The sequence below is a fragment of the Meles meles genome, chromosome 16 (genome assembly GCF_922984935.1).
Source record: "Meles meles chromosome 16, mMelMel3.1 paternal haplotype, whole genome shotgun sequence".
Lineage (NCBI taxonomy): Eukaryota > Metazoa > Chordata > Mammalia > Carnivora > Mustelidae > Meles > Meles meles.
In genome coordinates, this window is record NC_060081.1 from 60,942,741 (window position 1) to 60,962,194 (window position 19,454).

Sequence of the window (19,454 nt, forward strand, 5' to 3'; positions counted from 1 at the left end):
CTCAGGTCATGATCTCAGGGTCCTGGGATCGAGTCCCGCATCAGGCTCTCTGCTCAGCGGCAAGCCTGCTTCCCTCTCTCTCTCTGCCTGCCTCTCTGCCTACTTGTGATCTCTCTCTGTCAAATAAGTAAATAAAAAATCTTTAAAAAAAAAAAAGAGAAAGCCATGGAATCCAGGAAAAAGGGTGACTAACTCAGAAGAGAGATGAAAATTTCCAGAAAGAAAACAAAGAGAAATTTTATTACATTAGTTGTAAAGCACCCCTTGGTATCAGCCTGTTCCTATTGGAATGCAAAGTCAGAGGACTCCAACAGTGACAAGGAGGAGGAGGAAACTGAAAGATCATATAAGAGCTTTGAGTTTTTATAAACTGTATGTATTTGCTTATTTATAGTAAGCTCTACACCCAGCAGGCTTGAACTCATGACCCCAAGATCAAGAGTCACATACTCTACCAACTGAGCCAGCCAGGCACTCCAATAGCTTTGACTATTTATTTATAAAGATTTTATTTTTTAAGTAATCTCTACACCAAATGTGGGGCTCAAACTCATAACCCTAAGATCAAGAGTCACATGCTCTACCAACCGAGCCAGGCAAGTGCCCCAGCACTCACTTTTTAAAAAAATTCCTGTATATAGCTATTGGAGAGAGTGGCCAGAGTTATCAAATGTTCCAAGAAGGGGCGCCTGGGTGGCTCAGCGGGTTAAAGCCTCTGCCTTTGGCTCAGGTCATGATCTCGGGGTCCTGGGATCGAGCCCCACATCAGGCTCTCTGCTCAGCGGGGAGCCTGCTTCCCCCTCGCTCTCTGCCTGCCTTTCTGCCTGCTTGTGATCTCTCTCTCTCTGTGTCAAATAAATAAATAAATCTTTAAAAAAAAAAAAAATGTTCCAAGAAAACAAAGCAATTTTTTTATTTTTTAGAGAGAGTAAAAGAGTGCAAGCAGGGAGGGGTGAAAGGAAGAAAGAGAATCCCAAGCAGGCTCAGCATGGAGCCTGATGCAGCTCTTGATCTCACAACCCTGAGATCATGACATGAACTAAAATCAAAACTCTGATACTTAACTGACTGAGCCACATACGCACCCCACAGAGCAATTTTTTTTTTAAAGATTTTATTTATTTGACAGACAGAGATCACAATTAGGCAAAGAGGCAGGCAGAGAGAGAAGGGAAGCAGACTCCCTGCTGAGCAGAGAGCCCGATGCAGCGCTCGATCCCAGGACGCTGGGATCATGACCTGAGTCGAAGGCAGAGGCTTTAACCCACTGAGCCACCCAGGCGTGTCTCCACAGAGCAATTTTTTAACAAGCATTTTTATTCCTCCAAAATCCCTAGGAGGTATGAGCAAATATCTTAATTATCATTGGGTTAACAGCTGGGTGGCGTATCTCATTATTAGCTAGCTGGGACTGAAGGACAAAAAAAGGACCTGAAGGGAAATGATCCTGATGGTATACCAGAGGTGGCTAGCTATGGATGTGCAAAAGACAACTAAGGCCAACTAGCCAATCATACTGGCTAAGTTTGCTATTAACTGCTGATTCCCAAGACACACTAACTATGCAGCCTCTCAACACACTGCTTTCAGGCTTAGGAATTTTCAGACCTTGCCAGTGGCTGGAAGAGTAGATTTACTTACTGACATGTCCATTCCATGAAGTCTTCGTGTTTCCTGAACCATTACAGTCTCTAATATTTTATAATACAAAATTTCTGCAAGCTTTAGTCTGTTTACAGCAAAGTCTAGGCAGGGGAATAAAAGGGAAAATACATGTTGATGAAATGTAGCTGTTAAGGACCAAAGAACAAAACTTATATAAACTTAAATCTCATACATTAAGAATAGCTGAGAAGGAAAATAATTTAATTTCTACCTTTTTATCAGGCCAGTCTGTCTACTTTTAATGCTGCATCAACTTTAGTTTTGTCTTCTTACCTATGTGCGATCCTGGCTGCTCATCTGTTGATTGAGTATAGTGTTGGCAGAAAGTCTCTCCTATTCCTTTCACTATTTTCATAATGTTTTCCATAGGATTACGCATACAAGATCTATGAAATACAAGAGGAAACTAATTACCAGGAGGAAAACACCAGACTACCAACATTTATTCCAATTCTGGTCCCAGTTGTATGCCTCGATATATAAACAGTGTATTTCAAATAAATTGAAAACTATTTTAAACAAAATCATTTGGCATAAATGTTTTGGAATTTCAATATTAGCAGAGTCAGTATTATCTCTTTTATGTTTCTATCTATATAACATTTTAGAAAAGGCAAACTATAGGAATAGAAAATATATCAGTTGTTGCCAGAGGCTGGAGATGACAATAGGGGTTGACTAAAAGGGGTATAAATTTTGGGGGTTAATGGAATTATTTTGTCTTGATTGTGGTTATAACTGCATGCATTTGTCAAATCTCATACAATTATACAGTGAAAAGGATGACTCCCATTGATATAAATTATAATTTAATAAACCCTCTATTTTTCTTTTTTTAAAAAAAGATTTTATTTATTTAATTGACAGACAGAGATCACAAGTAGGCAGGCAGGTGGGGGGGGGGGGGGAAGCAGGTTCCCCACTGAGCAGAGAGCCCAACACACGGCTCGATCCCAGGACCTTGAGATCATGACCTGAGCTGAAGGCAGAGGCTCAACCCACTGAGTCACCTGGGGGCCCCAAACCCTCTATTTTTCTTAAAATAGAGGGGTGCCTGGGTGGCTCAGTTGGTTAATTGTCTGACTCTTGATCTCAGGGTTATGAGTTCAAGCCCTCAAATAGACTCCAAGTTCTGCATGGAGCCTGCTTAAAAAAAAAGATGATGTGGCAGTATTCATGTATATATAAAATAGTTACAGTTGACCCTTGAACAAAATGGGTTTGAACTGTGCAAGTCCACTTATAAGTGGTTTTTTCCAATAAATACAGTGCAGTATTATAAATGTATTTTCTCTTAATGATTTTTAAAAAAAGATTTTATTTATTTGACAGAGACACAGCGAGAGAGGGAACACAAGCAGTGGGAGAGGGAGAAGGAGGGTTCCGCTGAGCAGGGAGCCCAATGTGGGGCTCGATCCCAGGACCCCGGGATCATGAGCTAAGCTGAAGGCAGACAATTAACAACTGAGCCACCCAGGCGCCCTCCTTTATGATTCCTTAACAACATTTCCTTTCACTAGCTTAATTTGTTCTAAGAATACAGTATTTAATACATGTAATGTACAACACATGTCTATCAACTGTTCATGTTATTGGTAAGTCTTCTGATCAATAATAGGACGTTACTAGTGAAGTTTATGAGGCGTCAAAAGTTATATACGGGATGCCTGGCTGGCTCTTGTCAGTAGAGCATGGGACTCTTGATTTGGGGGTTGTAAGTTTGAGCCACGTAATAGGTGTTGAGATTACTTAAATCTATTTTTTTTTAATAAGATGTATTTATTTTAGAGAGAGAAGTCATGAGTTCCAGCTCCATGTTGGGTGAAGAGATTACTTAAAAAAAAAAGCAAGTTTATATACAGATTTTCAACCGTGTGGGGGGTTAGTGACTTTAACTCCCATGCTGTTCAAGGGTCAACTGTATGTAATTATAGTGCTGGAACAATAAACTGCATGTGATTCTTATCAAACCCTACAGAATTACAAATTACAAAATATAGCACTAAGAAGGAAGTCACTTGGCATTACCTTTATATTAACTGTTACCTTTCTGTCATTCATCCAAACACAGAATCTTAATTAAGGAATGACAAATAAATTCAAGACTAAGAGAAAGAGAGTGATTTACTCAGGGCCAGATAATTAGTGCAGGGTTCAAGGACTCCCAACTCCATGTTCAAACAGACCAGAATCATGTATAGACAGAGGTAGGGAGCACATATCGCAAAAATATGTTCTTAGCAACTTCTTCTAATGCAAGCTGTGCCTCTTGAGTTATGTTTCTTCTATTTAGGTCTTATATATTAAAAAAAAACATATAACAACAACAACAACAACAAAAACCACATAACAAATTCACCTTAATTTTTAAGAGTACATTATAGTATTTTCCACTACATGCATACTGTTGTACAACAGATCTCTAAAGCTTTTTCATCTTTTAGGACCACATCTCTGTACCCACTGAACAACAACTTATTTCCCTTCCTTTCAACCCTGGCACCTTTCTGATTTGTTTCTATCAGGCTGGTTACTTTTTTTTCCCTTGGCTGTACTTAAGTATTTAAGTTCAATGTAGTCTCATTTGTCTATTTTTACTTTTGTTACCTGTACTCTTCATGTCCTATCTAAGAAATCATTGCCCATTTCAATGTCATAAAGCTTTTCTTCTATGCCTTCTTCTAGTTGTTGAGTTTCAGGTCTCGTGTTTAGGTTTTCAAACTTTTCTGAGTTAACTTTCAGATATGGTATGAGATAAGAATTCATCTTCATTCTTTTGTATAGACATCCACTTTCCCCAGCACCATTTGTTGAAGAGATTATCTTTTCCTTATAGTGTAGTTTTGGCACCCTAGTCAAAGATCATTTCACCAAATACATGAAGATTTATCTTCGCATTCTCTAGTTTGTTCTATTGGTCTACATGCCTGTCTTTTTTTTTTTTTTTTTAAGATTTTATTTATTTATTTGACACAGAGAGAGAGACAGTGAGAGAGGGAATACAAGCAGGGGTAGTGGGACAGGGAGAAGCAGGCTTCCAGCTGAGCAGGGAGCCCGATGTGGGGCTTGATCCCAGGACCCTGGGTTCATGACCTGAACTGAAGACAGACACTTAATGACTGAGTCACCCAGGTACCCCTACACGCCTGTCTTTATGCCAATCCTATACTGTTTTGACTCTGGTAGCTTTGTAATATGTTTTGAAATCAGGAAATGTGAGGTTTTCAGCTTTGTTGTTCTTTCTCAAGATTGTTTTCGCTATTAAAGGTACTTTGAAATTCTACATCCATTTTAGGAATTTTTTTCATTTTTTTTTAAAAAGATTTTATTTATTTGTTACAGAGAGATATCACAAGTAGGCAGAGAGGCAGGCAGAGAGAGTGAGGGGGAAGCAGGCTCCCTGCTGAGCAGAGAGCCCGATGCAGGACTCGATCCCAGGACCCTGAAATCATGACCTAAGCCGAAGGCAGAGGCTTAATTCACTGAGCACCAGGCACCCCAGGAATTTTTTTCATTTTTGTAAAAAATACCACTGGCATTTTGAGAGGGATTGCATGGAATCTGTAGATTGCTTTGGGTAATAAGGACATTTTAAAAACATTAAATCTTCCCATCCATGAACATGGAATGTGTTCCCATTTGTTTCTAGGTTCTTTGTGTTTTGCATGTGGTATTTTCTTCCTTTTCTTGTTGCTATAAAATGTTTGCATCATTGCTTTAACACTTCTTTTCAACTTGTTCATGCTTAAATGAACAGTTCAGGCCAGATCTATTTATTCAAATGCTATGAGGGAACATCTTCATAACAGTCTTGTTACCTTATTTGCAATTTGCATTATCTTTTTTTTTTTTTTAAAGATTTTATTTGAGAGAGAGAGAGAGAGAGAGAGAGAGAAGGAGAGCGTGAGAGGTGGGAGGGGCAGAGGAAGAAGCAGACTCCCTGCTAATCAGGGAGCCCAATGCAGGACTCGATCCTGGAACTCCAGGATCAAGACCTACACTGAAGGCAGTCGCTTAACCAACTGAGCCACCCAGGTGCCCCTGGGATTATCTTTTGAGCTGTGTTCGAGGCTAGGCTTGTTCTGTCCACTTTTCTATAGACTTAAGGTTTGGGGAGTAGAGGAGAGCTCAGCTAGTGCTATATTCAGCTTTTATTAGAAGACCAGGGCTTTGCTTACTCTTCCGAGATTTAAATATCCCTATTCCAGGTTATGCTATATCTAGTCAGGGATATCTTCTAGTTCTATTAGGATTAGGCTTTCCCCTCAAATTAGTAGAAAAATGACAGGCCCTGGGAATTTTTCAATTTCTGCTGTGATCTTAGTGGTGGAATACAGGGGCTTTCACTTGGGGAGATTTATGACTTTTTATTCAATTTGTTTACTCATTCATTTTTCTCTTTACATCTGGGGTATTAATGAGCATACTCAGTATCTATCAATATACCCTCTCTTTCTTTAGTAATGCTTCTTAGAGCTGGGCATATCAGAATCATTCATTACTTTCTTTTTTTTTTTTTTAAGATTTTATTTATTTATTTGACAGACAGAGATCACATGTAGGCAGAGAGGCTGGCAGAGAAAGAGGGGGAAGCAGGCTCCCTGCGGAGCAGAGAGCCCGATGCAGGGCTTGATCCCAGGACCCTGAGATCATGACGTGAGCTGAAGGCAGAGGCTTTAACCCACTGAGCCACCCAGGCGCCCCTCATCCATTCCTTTCTTGACCATCATTTTGGAAAGTTATAGCATGAAACCATATCCCTTTCCTCCTTTGGTTGCTGCTGGTTAAGTAGTTTGCTGGTTTTTACGATTCTCTTATTTCACTAAGTATTAGGAAATTAGGTTCTCTGATTTAGCTTTATTCTACCATCTTTGCTAGGACACATTATCTTAAACAACTGCACAAAATTCCATTTATGGCTGCACCATCAATAAGTAATCAGTCACCTCATTGATGGGCATTTAGACTGAACCCATTTCAAGTCAATGTGAAAAGAAAAACAATAACTTAGGGGTAGGTACAAGAGTGGAATATTAGGGCTAAATAACCTTCAGAAGTATTTACCCTTTAAAGTCTATAATATGAAATAATATCTCTATTTAATTTTTAAAAATATTTTATTTATTTGACAGGGAGAGAGAGGGGGAGCACAAGCAGGGGGAGGAAGGGAGAAGCAGGTTCCCCTGCAGAGCAGGGAGCCCAATGTGGCGCTCACCTGAGCTGAAGGCATTTGCTTAACTAACTGAGCTACACAGGCGCCCTCTAATTTTAATAGGTACTTTCATCTAATAGGTCAACATATTTTGTGATTAAATTTATTTAGGGGGATGCTTGGGTGGCTCAGTTGGTTAAGTGTCTGCCTTCAACTCAGGTCATGATCTCAGGGTCCTGGGTTTAAGCCCCACATCGGGCTCCCTGCTAGGCAGGGAGTCTGTTTCTCCCTTTCCCTCTGCCCCTCTCTCTGGCTCATGCTCTTTCTTCCAAATAAATAAATAAATAAAGTCTTTAAAAAATTTATTTAGAAAAATATTATTATACTTACTCAAAAATATTTATAAGTTGTTCACTTGGTGCATTTTTCAGTCCAGCCACAATACTCTGTAACCGGCTCACACTCTGAGTGGCTGAAGCAACAGGAGTAATGACTGCTTCTTTTTCTCGTAAATATCGCCGTCCTGTCAGTGGGGTAGAAGGTGCAAATGATGTTTTCTGTCAAAAAAGAAAAATCTGTGTAATTAAAAAGTTACCTTGCCTTCATTATGTGTTTAATTCAGTATATATACTACCTTCTCTATTCGTATTTAGTAGGACTTTTTTCCTCCCTCCTCTGGTTAACTACCAAAGTTTTACCAATACTATGCTAATAACATCCTTACATTTAAGTAACACTTTTTCAAAGTACCTACTACCTATAATCTCATTTTATCATAATATTAATTTGAAATATACACATTTTCACTTTACATATGAAACAGGCAGAAAAGGTTAAAAAATTGTTTAAGCTCATAAGGTTAATGACAGACCTTGGACTGAGACTTAGGTTTCCTAACTTCTAGATCAGTGAATTTTCCCTTAGACCTCATCCTCCAACCCATTTTATTTTAATTAATTAATTAATTTATAAAAGATTTTATTTATTTGACATAGAGAGAGAGACACAGAGAGAGGGAACACAAGCTTACATATAAAAACGGAATTAAGCCTTTACCTATTAACAATCAAGTCCAGCAGTCTATGGCTGAAGTTCAGGGAACGTACAGAATAAATTTTAATGTAAAAGAACAGTGGCTAAGGTGATGCAAAGAAAGAATGATAAGAAAGCATAAATACCTTTTTTTTTTCTTCAGATTTTATTCATTTATTTGACAGACAGATCACAAGTAGGCAGAGAGACAGGCAGAGAGAGAGGAGGAAGCAGGCTCTCCGAGGAGCAGAGAGCCCGATGTGGGGCTCGATCCCAGGACCCTGAGATCATGACCTGAGCCGAAGGCAGAGGCTTTAACCCACTGAGCCACCCAGGCTCCCCCACCTTTTTTTTTAATTTTTAAAGATTTTACTTATTTGACAGACAGAGACCACAAGTAAGCAGAGAGGTAGGCAGAGAGAGAGAGAGGAAGCAGGCTGCCCGCCGAGCAGAGAGCCCAATGCGGGACTCGATCCCAGGACCCTGGGATCATGACCTGAGCCGAAGGCAGAGCCTTTAACCCACTGAGCCACCCAGGCGCCCAGAAAGCATAAATCCTTTTAAGAAAAGATTTTAATTCCTTGACAGCAAGTGAGCTTGTGTGTGGCACTCGGGGGCGGGCAGGAGAGGGAGAAAGCAGACCCTCTGCTGAGCAGTGAGCCCAACATGAGCCTTGATCCCAGGATCCCTGAGATCATGACCTGAATTGAAGTCAGATGCTTAGCTGACTGAGCCACCCAGGCACCCCACATAAGTCCTTTTTTATGTCAAAAAGACATATACCCTACTGAAAAGTCCAGACATTCTGGGAAAATATATTAAATATATGAAAAACATCAAGAAATGAGGTAAAAATACTAAATGTCATAGTTTAAAAAATTACCTTTTAGGGCTTTCATGGGAAATAAAAATTAGTAGAAAAAGCTCAAGATTTAACTTGAAAGATGCTTCTGTTGTTAGTAGAATCACATACAGAGAGAAAAAGATCATTCAAAACTGAGGCCAGGCTAAGTTATATTACTTTTTCAAAGTGTTGTTGAAGATTACAGTCCACATTAGCTTGTGCTGTCAGTTTCCCTAATGGGGTGTCACCAGTGAACTTTCGAGGAGTTCCAATTTCTTCTTCTGCATCTGCTCCCAAAAAGATCCTTTCATCAAAATCACCCACAGTTAAAACATATTCTTCATACTCCTTGTTCACGGCTTTGCTGAGAAGAGAATTATTTATTTATTTTAAAAAGATTTTATTTTATTTTTAGTTTTCAAATTTTTATTTAAATTCTAGTTAGTTAAACATACAGCGCTATGTTGGTTCAGGAGAATTCAGTGATTCATCACTTTACATACAACACCCAGGGCTCATCACATCCAGTGCCCTTCTTAATACCCATCACCCATCTAGGCCATCTCCCACCCACCTCCCTGCATTGCCTCTCAGTTTGTTCTCTAAGCATCTCTTCTGGTTTCCCTCTCCCCCTCCCCCATACGTTCATTTGTTTTGTTTCTTAAATTATACATATGAGTGAAATCACAGGGTATTTGTCCTTCTCTGCTGACTTGTTTCACTTAGGATAATACACATTAGCTCCATCCATGTCATTGCAAAAGGCAAGATTTCATTCTTTTTGATGGCTGAATAATATTCCATTGTCTATACCATGTCTTCTTTATTCATTCATCAATCATGGGCATTTGGGCTCTCTACATTGTTTGGCTATTATTGTTCATGCTGCTATGAACATCAGGGTGCATGTACCCCTTCAAATCTGCATTTTTGTATACTTTGGGTAATTATCTAGTAGTGTAACTGCAGAATTGCAGGGTAGTTCTATTTTAACTTTTTGAGGAAACTCCATACTCTTTTCTAGAGTGGCTTCACTAGTTTGAATTCCCACCAATAGTGCAAGAGGGTTCCCCTTTCTCTGCAGCCTCAACACTTGTTGTTTCCTGTGTTATTAATTTTAGCCATTCTGAGAGGTGTGAGGTGGTATCTCATCATGGTTTTGATTTCTATTTCCCTATTGATGAGTGGTGTTGAGCATCTCTTCATGTGTCTGTTAGCTATCTGAACGTCTTCTTTGGAAGTGTCTATTCATATCTTCTGCTCATTTCTTAACTGGATTACCTGCTTTTTGGCTGTTGAGTTTGATAAGTTCTTTATAGATTTTTGGATACTAATCCTTGTCAGATATATAATTTGCAAATATCTTCTCCCATCCTGTAAGCTGCCTTACAGTTTTGTTGATTGTTTCCTTTGCTGTGCAGAAGCTTTTTATCTTGATGAAGTCCCAACAGTTCATTTTTGCTTTTGTTTCCCTTGCCTCTGGTAATGTGTTTGGTAAGAAGTTGCTACAGCTGACGTGAAAGAGGTTGCTGCCAATGTTCTCCTCTAGGATTTTGATGGGTTTTCTACCTCATATTTAGGTCTTTTATCCATTTTGAATTTGTTTTTGTGTATGATGCAAGGAAGGTCTCCAGTTTGATTCTTCTGCATGTTGCTCTCCAATTTTCCCAGCACCATTTATTGAAGAGACTGCCTTTATTCCACTGGATATTCTTTCCTGTTTTGTCAGAGATTACTTAACCATATAGTTGTGGGTCTAAAGATTTTATTTTATTTTTCAAGATTATTTATTTATTTATTTCACAGACAGAGATCACAAGTCAGACAGAGATCACAAGTAAGCAGAGAGGCAGGCGGGGGGGGGGGGGGGGAAGCAGGCCCCCGCTGAGCAGAGAGCCCGATGTGGGTCTTGATCCCAGGACCCTGGGATCATGACCTGAGCTGAAGGCAGAGGCTTTAACCCACTGAGCCACCCAGGCGCCCCCAAAGATTTTATTTTTAAGTAATCTCTACACCCAACTCGAACTCACAAGCCCGAGATCAAGAGTTACATGCTCTTCTGACTGAGTAAGTCAGATACCCCGAGAATTATGTTAAGCTGCTAGAATAAAACTAAGTTACACAGTGGATTTTTTTTTTTTAAAGATTTTATTTATTTATTTGACAGAGAGAAATCACAACAAGGCAGAGAGGCAGGGAGAGAGAGAGAGAGAGGGAAGCAGGCTCCCTGCTGAGCAGAGAGCCCGATGCGGGACTCGATCCCAGGACCCTGAGATCATGACCTGAGCCGAAGGCAGCGGCTTAACCCACTGAGCCACCCAGGCGCCCCTACACAGTGGATTTTTAAAAATATTTATTTAAGGGGCGCCAGGGTGGCTCAGTCATTAAGCATCGGCTTTTGGCTTAGGTCATGATCCCATGGTCCTGGGATCAAGTCCTGCATTGGGCTCCCCAGTCAGCGGGAAGCCTGCTTCTCCCTCTCCAACTGCCCCTGCTTGTGTTCCCTCTCTGTCTTTCTGTCAAATAAATAAATAAAATCTTTTAAAAATATATATATTTAGGTAACCTCTACATCCAACATGGGGTTCAAACCCATAACCCCAAGATTGAGAGTCCCACACTCTACTAACTGAGTCAGCCAGGTACCTCCACAATGGATTTATTTTGACTTGAAGATAAATTTAGACTCCAAGGCCTAGAAAAGCTAATAACTTTCCAGTTTTTAACTCTACCCACCTAACAATAGCAGACATTCCTATCTGATTATGGACATGCTTCATGTTTACATATACAACAAGAATAAATTACTTTGAAAGATGAGCAAAAAGAGAATATAAACTTAATCTGAAAACTAGCTGAACCTAATTAAGATGTGATCACTAAGGGAACAATAATGGCTTTGTAATATATGTATATTCTGAATTTGCCAATATTTGATTAGTAAAGGAACATACACTCAAATATAGAAATCACTGGGTCTCTTTATGAGTTTCTCTGGAAGGAGCTCTTTTAAGTGCCAAAGATTTCTTAAATCTTAAATATGTCTACTTAGAGACAACAAGGATTAGTAACAACCTCAGTCAATGCCACTAATGCAGAAGGAACCTAAGTTTGGAGTAGTTACCTTAATATAATGTTCCACTTAAAAAACTGCAATAAATCATCATCGACAGCCTATAATATGGCAGATACCATTAATGCTAGATACTTACCTATTATCGGTAAAACTCGAAAGGTCCAGGAGGCATTCTCCTTTTAAAATCTGGGAAGAAAAAGTCATTTTTTGACATGTAATTAAGCATAATAACATAGATACCAAAACATGACATTTATCTAAATTTTCACATTGGCAGTTGATATAAAAAATATACACACAAAACAGTATTCAGTATTTCCTTTAAACCAGTAAAACCTATTTAGCATACAAATAAAATACTTTATTTTTTTTTTAAAGATTTATTTATTTATTTGACAGACAGAGATCACAAGCAGGCAGAGAGGCAGGCAGAGAGAGAGGAGGAAGCAGGCCTCCTGCTGAGCAGAGAGCCTGACGTGGGGCTCGATCCCAGGACCCTGGGATCATGACCTGAGCCGAAGGCAGAGGCTTTAACCCACTGAGCCACCCAGGCGCCCCCAAATAAAACATTTTAAAAATGTAAAGTCAACTTTTAAAAATACTTTTAAGTTAGCCTGTGGCAATGGTTTCTAAATTCTAGTGGCATAAGAATAACTTGGAGATATGTATTTTTTTCCCTAAAGATGTATTTATTTGAGAGAAAAAAGAGAGAGAAAGCACATGAACAGGGTGTAGGTGCAAAGGGAGACAGAGAATCTCAAGCAGGCTCAGCATGGAGCCCAACTCAGGGTTTGGATCTCAAGAGCAGCCTGAGATCATGACCTGAGCTGAAACCAACCTGGATGCTCAACCAACAAAGCCACTCAGGCAGTCACTTAGGGGAATTTAAAAAAAAAAATGCAGATTGATGGACCACAAGTCCTGCGCTGAGGCAGCCTTTTATATAAATTCCCCCAAGTGATTCTGACAAAAGCTGTCCAATTTTAAACACTGGTCTAAGGAGAAGGGAAACTAACATTTACTAAATGATAATATGTGTCAGGCAAGGAAAGATTCAAAGGGAATATAGGTACTATTGCTAGTGAGAGAAGAAAACTACACTGTTTATATAATATTTTCTTTTCTTTCTTTTTTTAGGCTCCAACATGGGGCTTGAACTCACAACCCTGAGATCAAGACTTGGATGCTCCAACAACTGAGCTACCCAAGTGCCCCTGTTTATAATATTATCTATGCACCCACACTATTCCTAGATTATTACATATAAGGGTTGTAAACTCAAATGCCTTCAGCAGTCAGGGTTCAACATACATAAATTTAAGAGGACAGAAAGCATACTTCCCATCTTAAAAAGAGGTGGGCATCACTTAGCTTAACAACAGTTATCCATATAGAAATTCATGTAGAAATTCTAACCTCGTATTGCCATAGTCCCTGATTTTTGAAAGAGATTTTCCTTCCTTTTTTTTTCTTTCCCAACATGGGCCTTAAACTCATGACCCTGATATCGAGACCTGAGCTGAGATCAAGTCAGACACTTAACTGAGCCAACCAGGTGCCCCTTGAAAGAGATTTTCATATTAAAAGTCTTTATATATAAATTAGAATTGAATGAAATAAAAATAAAGAACACTCTACATAGGCAAAACAGAACATCTGCAGCCCATGAGTAGGAGGACAACTATCCAAACTAGGACTCTTTTGGAGTGAAAGGAGTGCTATAATAATTATGCTAAGATGACAACCAAAACCTAGATAATCCAGGCAAACCAAAATTTACGCTCATTATACCCCAGGGCCACTAATGTGGTGCTTCTGCAGAGCACAGAAGACAATTCTTGAGTTCCCTTCAAAGTTTACTTTGCTGGAAGACATCCAGATGGCCAACAGACACATGAAAAAGTGCTCCACGTCACTCGGCATCAGGGAAATACAAATCAAAACCACAATGAGATATCACCTCACACCAGTCAGAATGGCTAAAATTAACAAGTCAGGAAATGACAGATGCTGGAGAGGATGTGGAGAAAGGGGAACCCTCCTCCACTGTTGGTGGGAATGCAAGCTGGTGCAACCACTCTGGAAAACAGCATGGAGGTTCCTCAAAATGTTGAAAATAGAACTACCCTATGACCCAGCAATTGCACTACTGGGTATTTACCCTAAAGATAAAGACGTAGTGATCCGAAGGGGCACGTGTACCCGAATGTTTATAGCAGCAATGTCTACAATAGCCAAACTATGGAAAGAACCTAGATGTCCATCAGCAGATGAATGGATCAAGAAGATGTGGTATATATACACAATGGAATACTATGCAGCCATCAAAAGAAATGAAATCTTGCCATTTGCGACGACGTGGATGGAACTAGAGCGTATCATGCTTAGTGAAATAAGTCAATCGGAGAAAGACAACTATCATATGATCTCCCTGATATGAGGACATGGAGAAGCAACATGGGGGGGTAGGGGGATAGGAGAAGAATAAATGAAACAAGATGGGATTGGGAGGGAGACAAACCATAAATGACTCTTAATCTCACAAAACAAACTGGGGGTTGCTGGGGGGAAGTGGGATTGGGAGAGGGGGAGCGGGCTATGGACATTGGGGAGGGGAGGCGAACCATAAGAGACTATGGACTCTGAAAAACAACCCGAGGGTTTTGAAGGGTCAGGGGTGGGAGGTTGGGGCAACCTGAGGGTTTTGAAGGGTCAGGGGTGGGAGGTTGGGGGAACAGGTGGTGGGTAATGGGGAGGGCACGTTTTGCATGGAGCACTGGGTGTTGTGCAAAAAGAATGAATACTGTTACGCTGAAAAAATAAATAAAATGAAAAAAAAAAAAAAGTTTACTTTGCTGGACATGTTTAACTTGCAGGTAAGGAGCCATGATATACATATGCACATACATACACACAGGAAGAAAGATAAAGCTAGATACAAAAGTTTGTGTAACAGAAGAACCACCCGGTTAGAGAAGACTTTCTGATTGAAGAAAAATCTCATATTATCTACAAAGAGTGGAAGGAACCACAGTGATGACATAATCCACTCTCCCCCCTTTTTTTACCAAAAAGAAAACTCAAGTACTAGCTGGATTAAATGACTCAATGTTAGGAAAGTAAGAAACAGAACAAGAGGAATAAGGCATTTCATAAACACAGAAATAGCTAAGTAAATTGCTGAGAAAAAAAATCCAGGATGCATGCAGGTAGCCTGTAAGTGACTATAAAACTGTAACAGATTTTCTGCTTTATTTATATAGAATTGAAGCTATAGTTGTTATTACCCCATCTTTAATAAATACTCAGCAGTTATTCAAATTGTGGCAGTAAATTAATTTACCCTGACCTTCTGCTTTCCATAATTCTTTATTAGGTTTACTCCAATGTTCGGTTCTTTATAATTCTTTTATTAATACCTCTTACAGCCATCTCTGCCAGTGCATTTACTTGACAGTATATATAGTTGGTCACAGTCTTTAACAGCTCAGTTTTGCACATCACGGAAGATCATAGCGTGATTCTGCATTACAGCATTTTAAATCATGGCAGAGACTGAAACCTGGAAATCTTGATCCTGAGTCCTATAATGCTGAGAACTTGCTTAAAACATATTTTTTCCTTAGAGGTTTTTGCTGCTGACCTTTAAAAATCTTAGCCATTTATTTATAAGTGCAGTACCTTTCTGTCAAAGAGTTTTGAAATATATGGCTTAAAGTAGTGCTCCTTTATTCCTTTTGCTTCTACTAGAAGTCCGTCATGTAGTTCACACAGTACAGCAATGATGCAGGGAGGCTCTTCAGAAGCCCGAAAGTCAGCAGTACGGAAATCAGAGGGTAAACCTAGTTTGACAGGATATGAAAAGCAAAAGGAAATGGTTAGAAGAATATGGTCAACGTTTAAAACTTTTTCTAAATACTGATGACTGGTTTTCAAAAGTAAATAAGGTCTTACCTTTAAATGATGGATTCAGCAAGTCATGTCTATTTGGGCATATAATGGCATTGGCAAAAATCAGATCCAAGCAACACAGAAGTAAATGGTAAGAATTTACTAAGTCATCTCCAATCATACGAAAATTACCTTTATAAGAAAAAAACCACAAAGACCAGAAACCTCTTATGTCAAATAACACCAAGTTCCCCCAGCAGAAATGTAAAACCATTGAAAGTATCACCTTACCCTTAGTATAAACGAAGAGTGTCCAACAGAAATTAAAAAGATCCTTAACACTGCAAGGAATCCTCCTAGAAAGGAAAAAATGTACTTTTTAACTAACTTGCTAAATATCACTCCACATGGTCATTTAAACTGAAGTAGCAAATATAAATAACAAATAGTAAAGTCAAAATTACATATAAATTCTATTCACAAAGGACAACCTATGGTTCATTAAGTGGACTTAAATAAATATTTCGAATCTGCATAAAATAATCAGACCATAAAAAATAAGTGAAAATATTACCCTGAATTTCCAGATATGGTAATTATAAATGGATTAAAAAATTTTTTTTACAAAAAAAATTTTTTTTACAAATGGATACTTCTGGTAAAAAGCAGACTTTCAAAAATGCAAATTTCTGAAGTTTATAGCATAATTTGTATATTTTTTTAATGTCAATTATATAACAATTAAGAGTCTTACCTCTGCTTCCTGCTTCGTGGTAACTTTGGTGGTTCTTCATATGGATTTTGAAATATATCTAAAAAAATTGGCTCAAATTTTTTGAAAATGACAGTAGACACCTCAAAATTTCTTTCTAGCCTTTCTATACGTTCACGAAATTCTTGCGGCAGGTTTGACATGTCCATCCACTTCTTCATTTTACTAAAAAACTGTATTAAACTAAACAAAAAAAGCAACTTTATTTTTTAAAAAGCTCAACTTTAAAGTGAGTCCATATAAAGAACAAGTTAACATTTTATTTATGCCTATGAATCTTAAGAATCTTGATTAAAGAAAAATAATCTTTACTTAAAAGCGTAAATTTATTAAAAAAAAAAAAAGGCAACCGAAAAACCTCATTCCCAAGTGCTATGAAATTCCTCTGGCTTCCAGAATCACTATAGGAATATAGATATTGAATTAGTGGTCATTACATAAATGTCTTCTATCCATGATGTAATGGTACCTATCTACTTCTTTCATTCCCTACAGCACCCAGACAATAATTTGTATATATATTAAAGTAATGTGAACAGACTGAGTTCATGAAATTAGTCTGAAGACAAACAGAATCTCCCAAGTGGTGGATTGTGGAAGTTGATCATAAAGCACCAGACAGTTATAGTTTAGGAATAAAATTCAAGTGTTTGTGTTCCAATATGTGGTTTCACCATCAAATATAAATGAAGAAGGTAGTACATACCTAGAAAATTACTTAATAGATTATTAGTCCACCTTTCTGGCTTATTCAGTCACGGGTACATTTTTTATGTCCTCATGTTAGTATGGTTTTAGATTGAAAATTTGTAGCATTCATTTAAGTGTCTAGTGCTATATACAGAATTTTTTTTTAAGATTTCATTTTTAAGTAGTGTCTATATCCAACATGGGGCTTGAACTTTCAAACCTGAGATCAAGAATCGCATGCTTTACTGACTGAACTAGCCAGGTTCAGGAAAGACTGAACCAGTCCCAGAATGATACCTTTATTTTTTTTTAAAGACTTTATTTATTTATTTGACAGAGAGAGAGAGCACAAGGAAACAGAGCAGCAGGCAGAAGGAGAGAGAGAAGCAGGCTCTCTGCTAAGCAGGAAGCCTGATACAGGGCTCGATCCTAGGACCCTGGAATCATGACCTGAGCCGAAGGCAGCTGCTTAACCAACTGAGCCATCCAGGCGCCCCAGAATGATACCTTTTTAAAAAAGGTGATGGAACGGGGGCGCCTGGGTGGCTCAGTGGGTTAAAGCCTCTGCTTTTGGCTTGGGTCGTGGTCCCAGGGTCCTGAGCCCCGTGTCAGGCTCTCTGCTCAGCGGGGAGCCTGCTTTCTCCTCTCTCTCTGCCTGTTTCTCTGCCTACTTGTGATCTCCATCTGTCAAATGAGTAAATAAAATCTTTAAAAAAAAAAAAAAAAAGGTGATGACAAACATCATCAGCTAATTATCCATAGGTATTCAAACTCCAGATATGCAGACTGAAATGTGAGAATCTGAGTCTCTTTAAAAGATTCTTAGCAATAATAGCAACAATTTTTTTTTTTTTTTTTGCTGGATTACTAAATATTTATTTTGGGTAACAAGTTAGAGTTCCTTATAGGAGGCAGGGATGCTCAGCATGTGAAATTCTTTCTTTTGTTCAAGGAATTCCCCAATTTTGAGTCTTGCTGTCTACTAGACAGATCAGCTTCACTGAAGTTAGGGTGAAGGCATAAAACCTGAGGTCTTTGATATATGTTTGGGATTTTGAAACTGGAGCTGGTGGTGCACAGTACTGAGCAAGTGATAAATTCTTATAGCAGGATCAGCAGCAATATTCAGCTATTAGGGACAAACACAGTGGCAATGTCCAGGAATGGCACTGCCAGCCATTAAGTCGTGTCCTTGTTAGATGAATTCTTGTGATACGCTTTCTGGCTCTACTCAGTCTCATTTTTTTCCTGGACATTTTCCAACTCTGTTTTCTCAAGTCATCCTAAAGACTCTGTCTAAAGACTAGTTAGCTAGTCAGTAGTTGGCACCTGTTTTTTTTATAAACAAGATGTTTGACTAATATATACTTATATAAATCCATTGTATTTATTGCTATTCCTAGTATGGCTGTTCTAACCTGGAACAAAGCACATCAGAATGTTTGGAAACAAAAAAAAAAAACTTATAGCATTATTATTACATAACCTAGGAGTATGATTTTTTTAGAGTAAAATAAGAAGCAAAGTAAAGTTCACAGCTTTCAAAACAATTCTGTTTGTTGGAATTCTGTTGTAAAGAATACATTACTCTAGGGCAGCTGGGTGGCTCATCAGTTAAGTGTCTGCCTTCGGCTCAGGTCATGATCCCAGAGTCCTGGGATCAAGCCCCAAGGTGGGATCCGTGCCTAGTGGACAGCGTGCCCCTCACCACTCTTGCTCTCTCACTATCTCAAATAAATTAAATCTTAAAAAAAAAAAAAATTCATACTCCAATAAGCATATGAAAAGAAACTCCACATCACTGGCCATTCAGGAAGTATAAGATACCATTTCATGCCCACCAGAATGGCCTTAAAGAAAAGACAGATAATAACAAGTATTGGCAAGGATATGGGTAAAATGGAACCCTCAAACTCTATTGGTGAGAATGTAAACTTGTGTAGTCACTTTGGAAAACAATCTGACAGTACATAAAAAGATTAAACATAGTGTTCTCATAGGACCCAATAATTCCATTCATACATATATACCCAAAAGAAATGAAAACATGTATCTATACAAAAACTTATACACAAATGTTCATAGCAGCATTATTCATAATGGCCAAAAGGTAGAAACAACTCAAGTATCCATCAACTAATAAGCAGATAAACAAAATGTGGCATATATGCAAGGGAATATTATTCAGCCATAAAAAGGAATGAAGTACTGATAAATGCCAAGGGCTAGGAGGGAGAAGGAAGCTTTTGTTTAATTGTTATGAGGTTTCACTTTAGGAAGCTGAAAAAATTCTGCAAATGGATGGTGGTGATGACTGCACAACAATGCAAAT

General features: G+C 38.6%; 1 protein-coding gene across 2 annotated transcripts in view; it reads right to left on the reverse strand.

Annotated features, from left to right (window-relative positions):
- Positions 1–19,454, reverse strand: part of RBL1 (RB transcriptional corepressor like 1) — a 70,270-nt gene that overhangs the window by 42,110 nt on the left and 8,706 nt on the right. The window contains exons 3-11 of one of the 2 annotated variants that reach the window (XM_045981769.1): positions 16,415–16,615; positions 15,952–16,016; positions 15,724–15,852; positions 15,451–15,611; positions 11,906–11,955; positions 8,871–9,057; positions 7,208–7,374; positions 1,939–2,051; positions 1,642–1,745 (exon numbers count right to left, since the gene is read on the reverse strand). In XM_045981769.1, coding sequence (XP_045837725.1) covers positions 1,642–1,745; positions 1,939–2,051; positions 7,208–7,374; positions 8,871–9,057; positions 11,906–11,955; positions 15,451–15,611; positions 15,724–15,852; positions 15,952–16,016; positions 16,415–16,615 — 1,177 coding nt within the window. The other variant, XM_045981770.1, reaches the window with a different exon arrangement.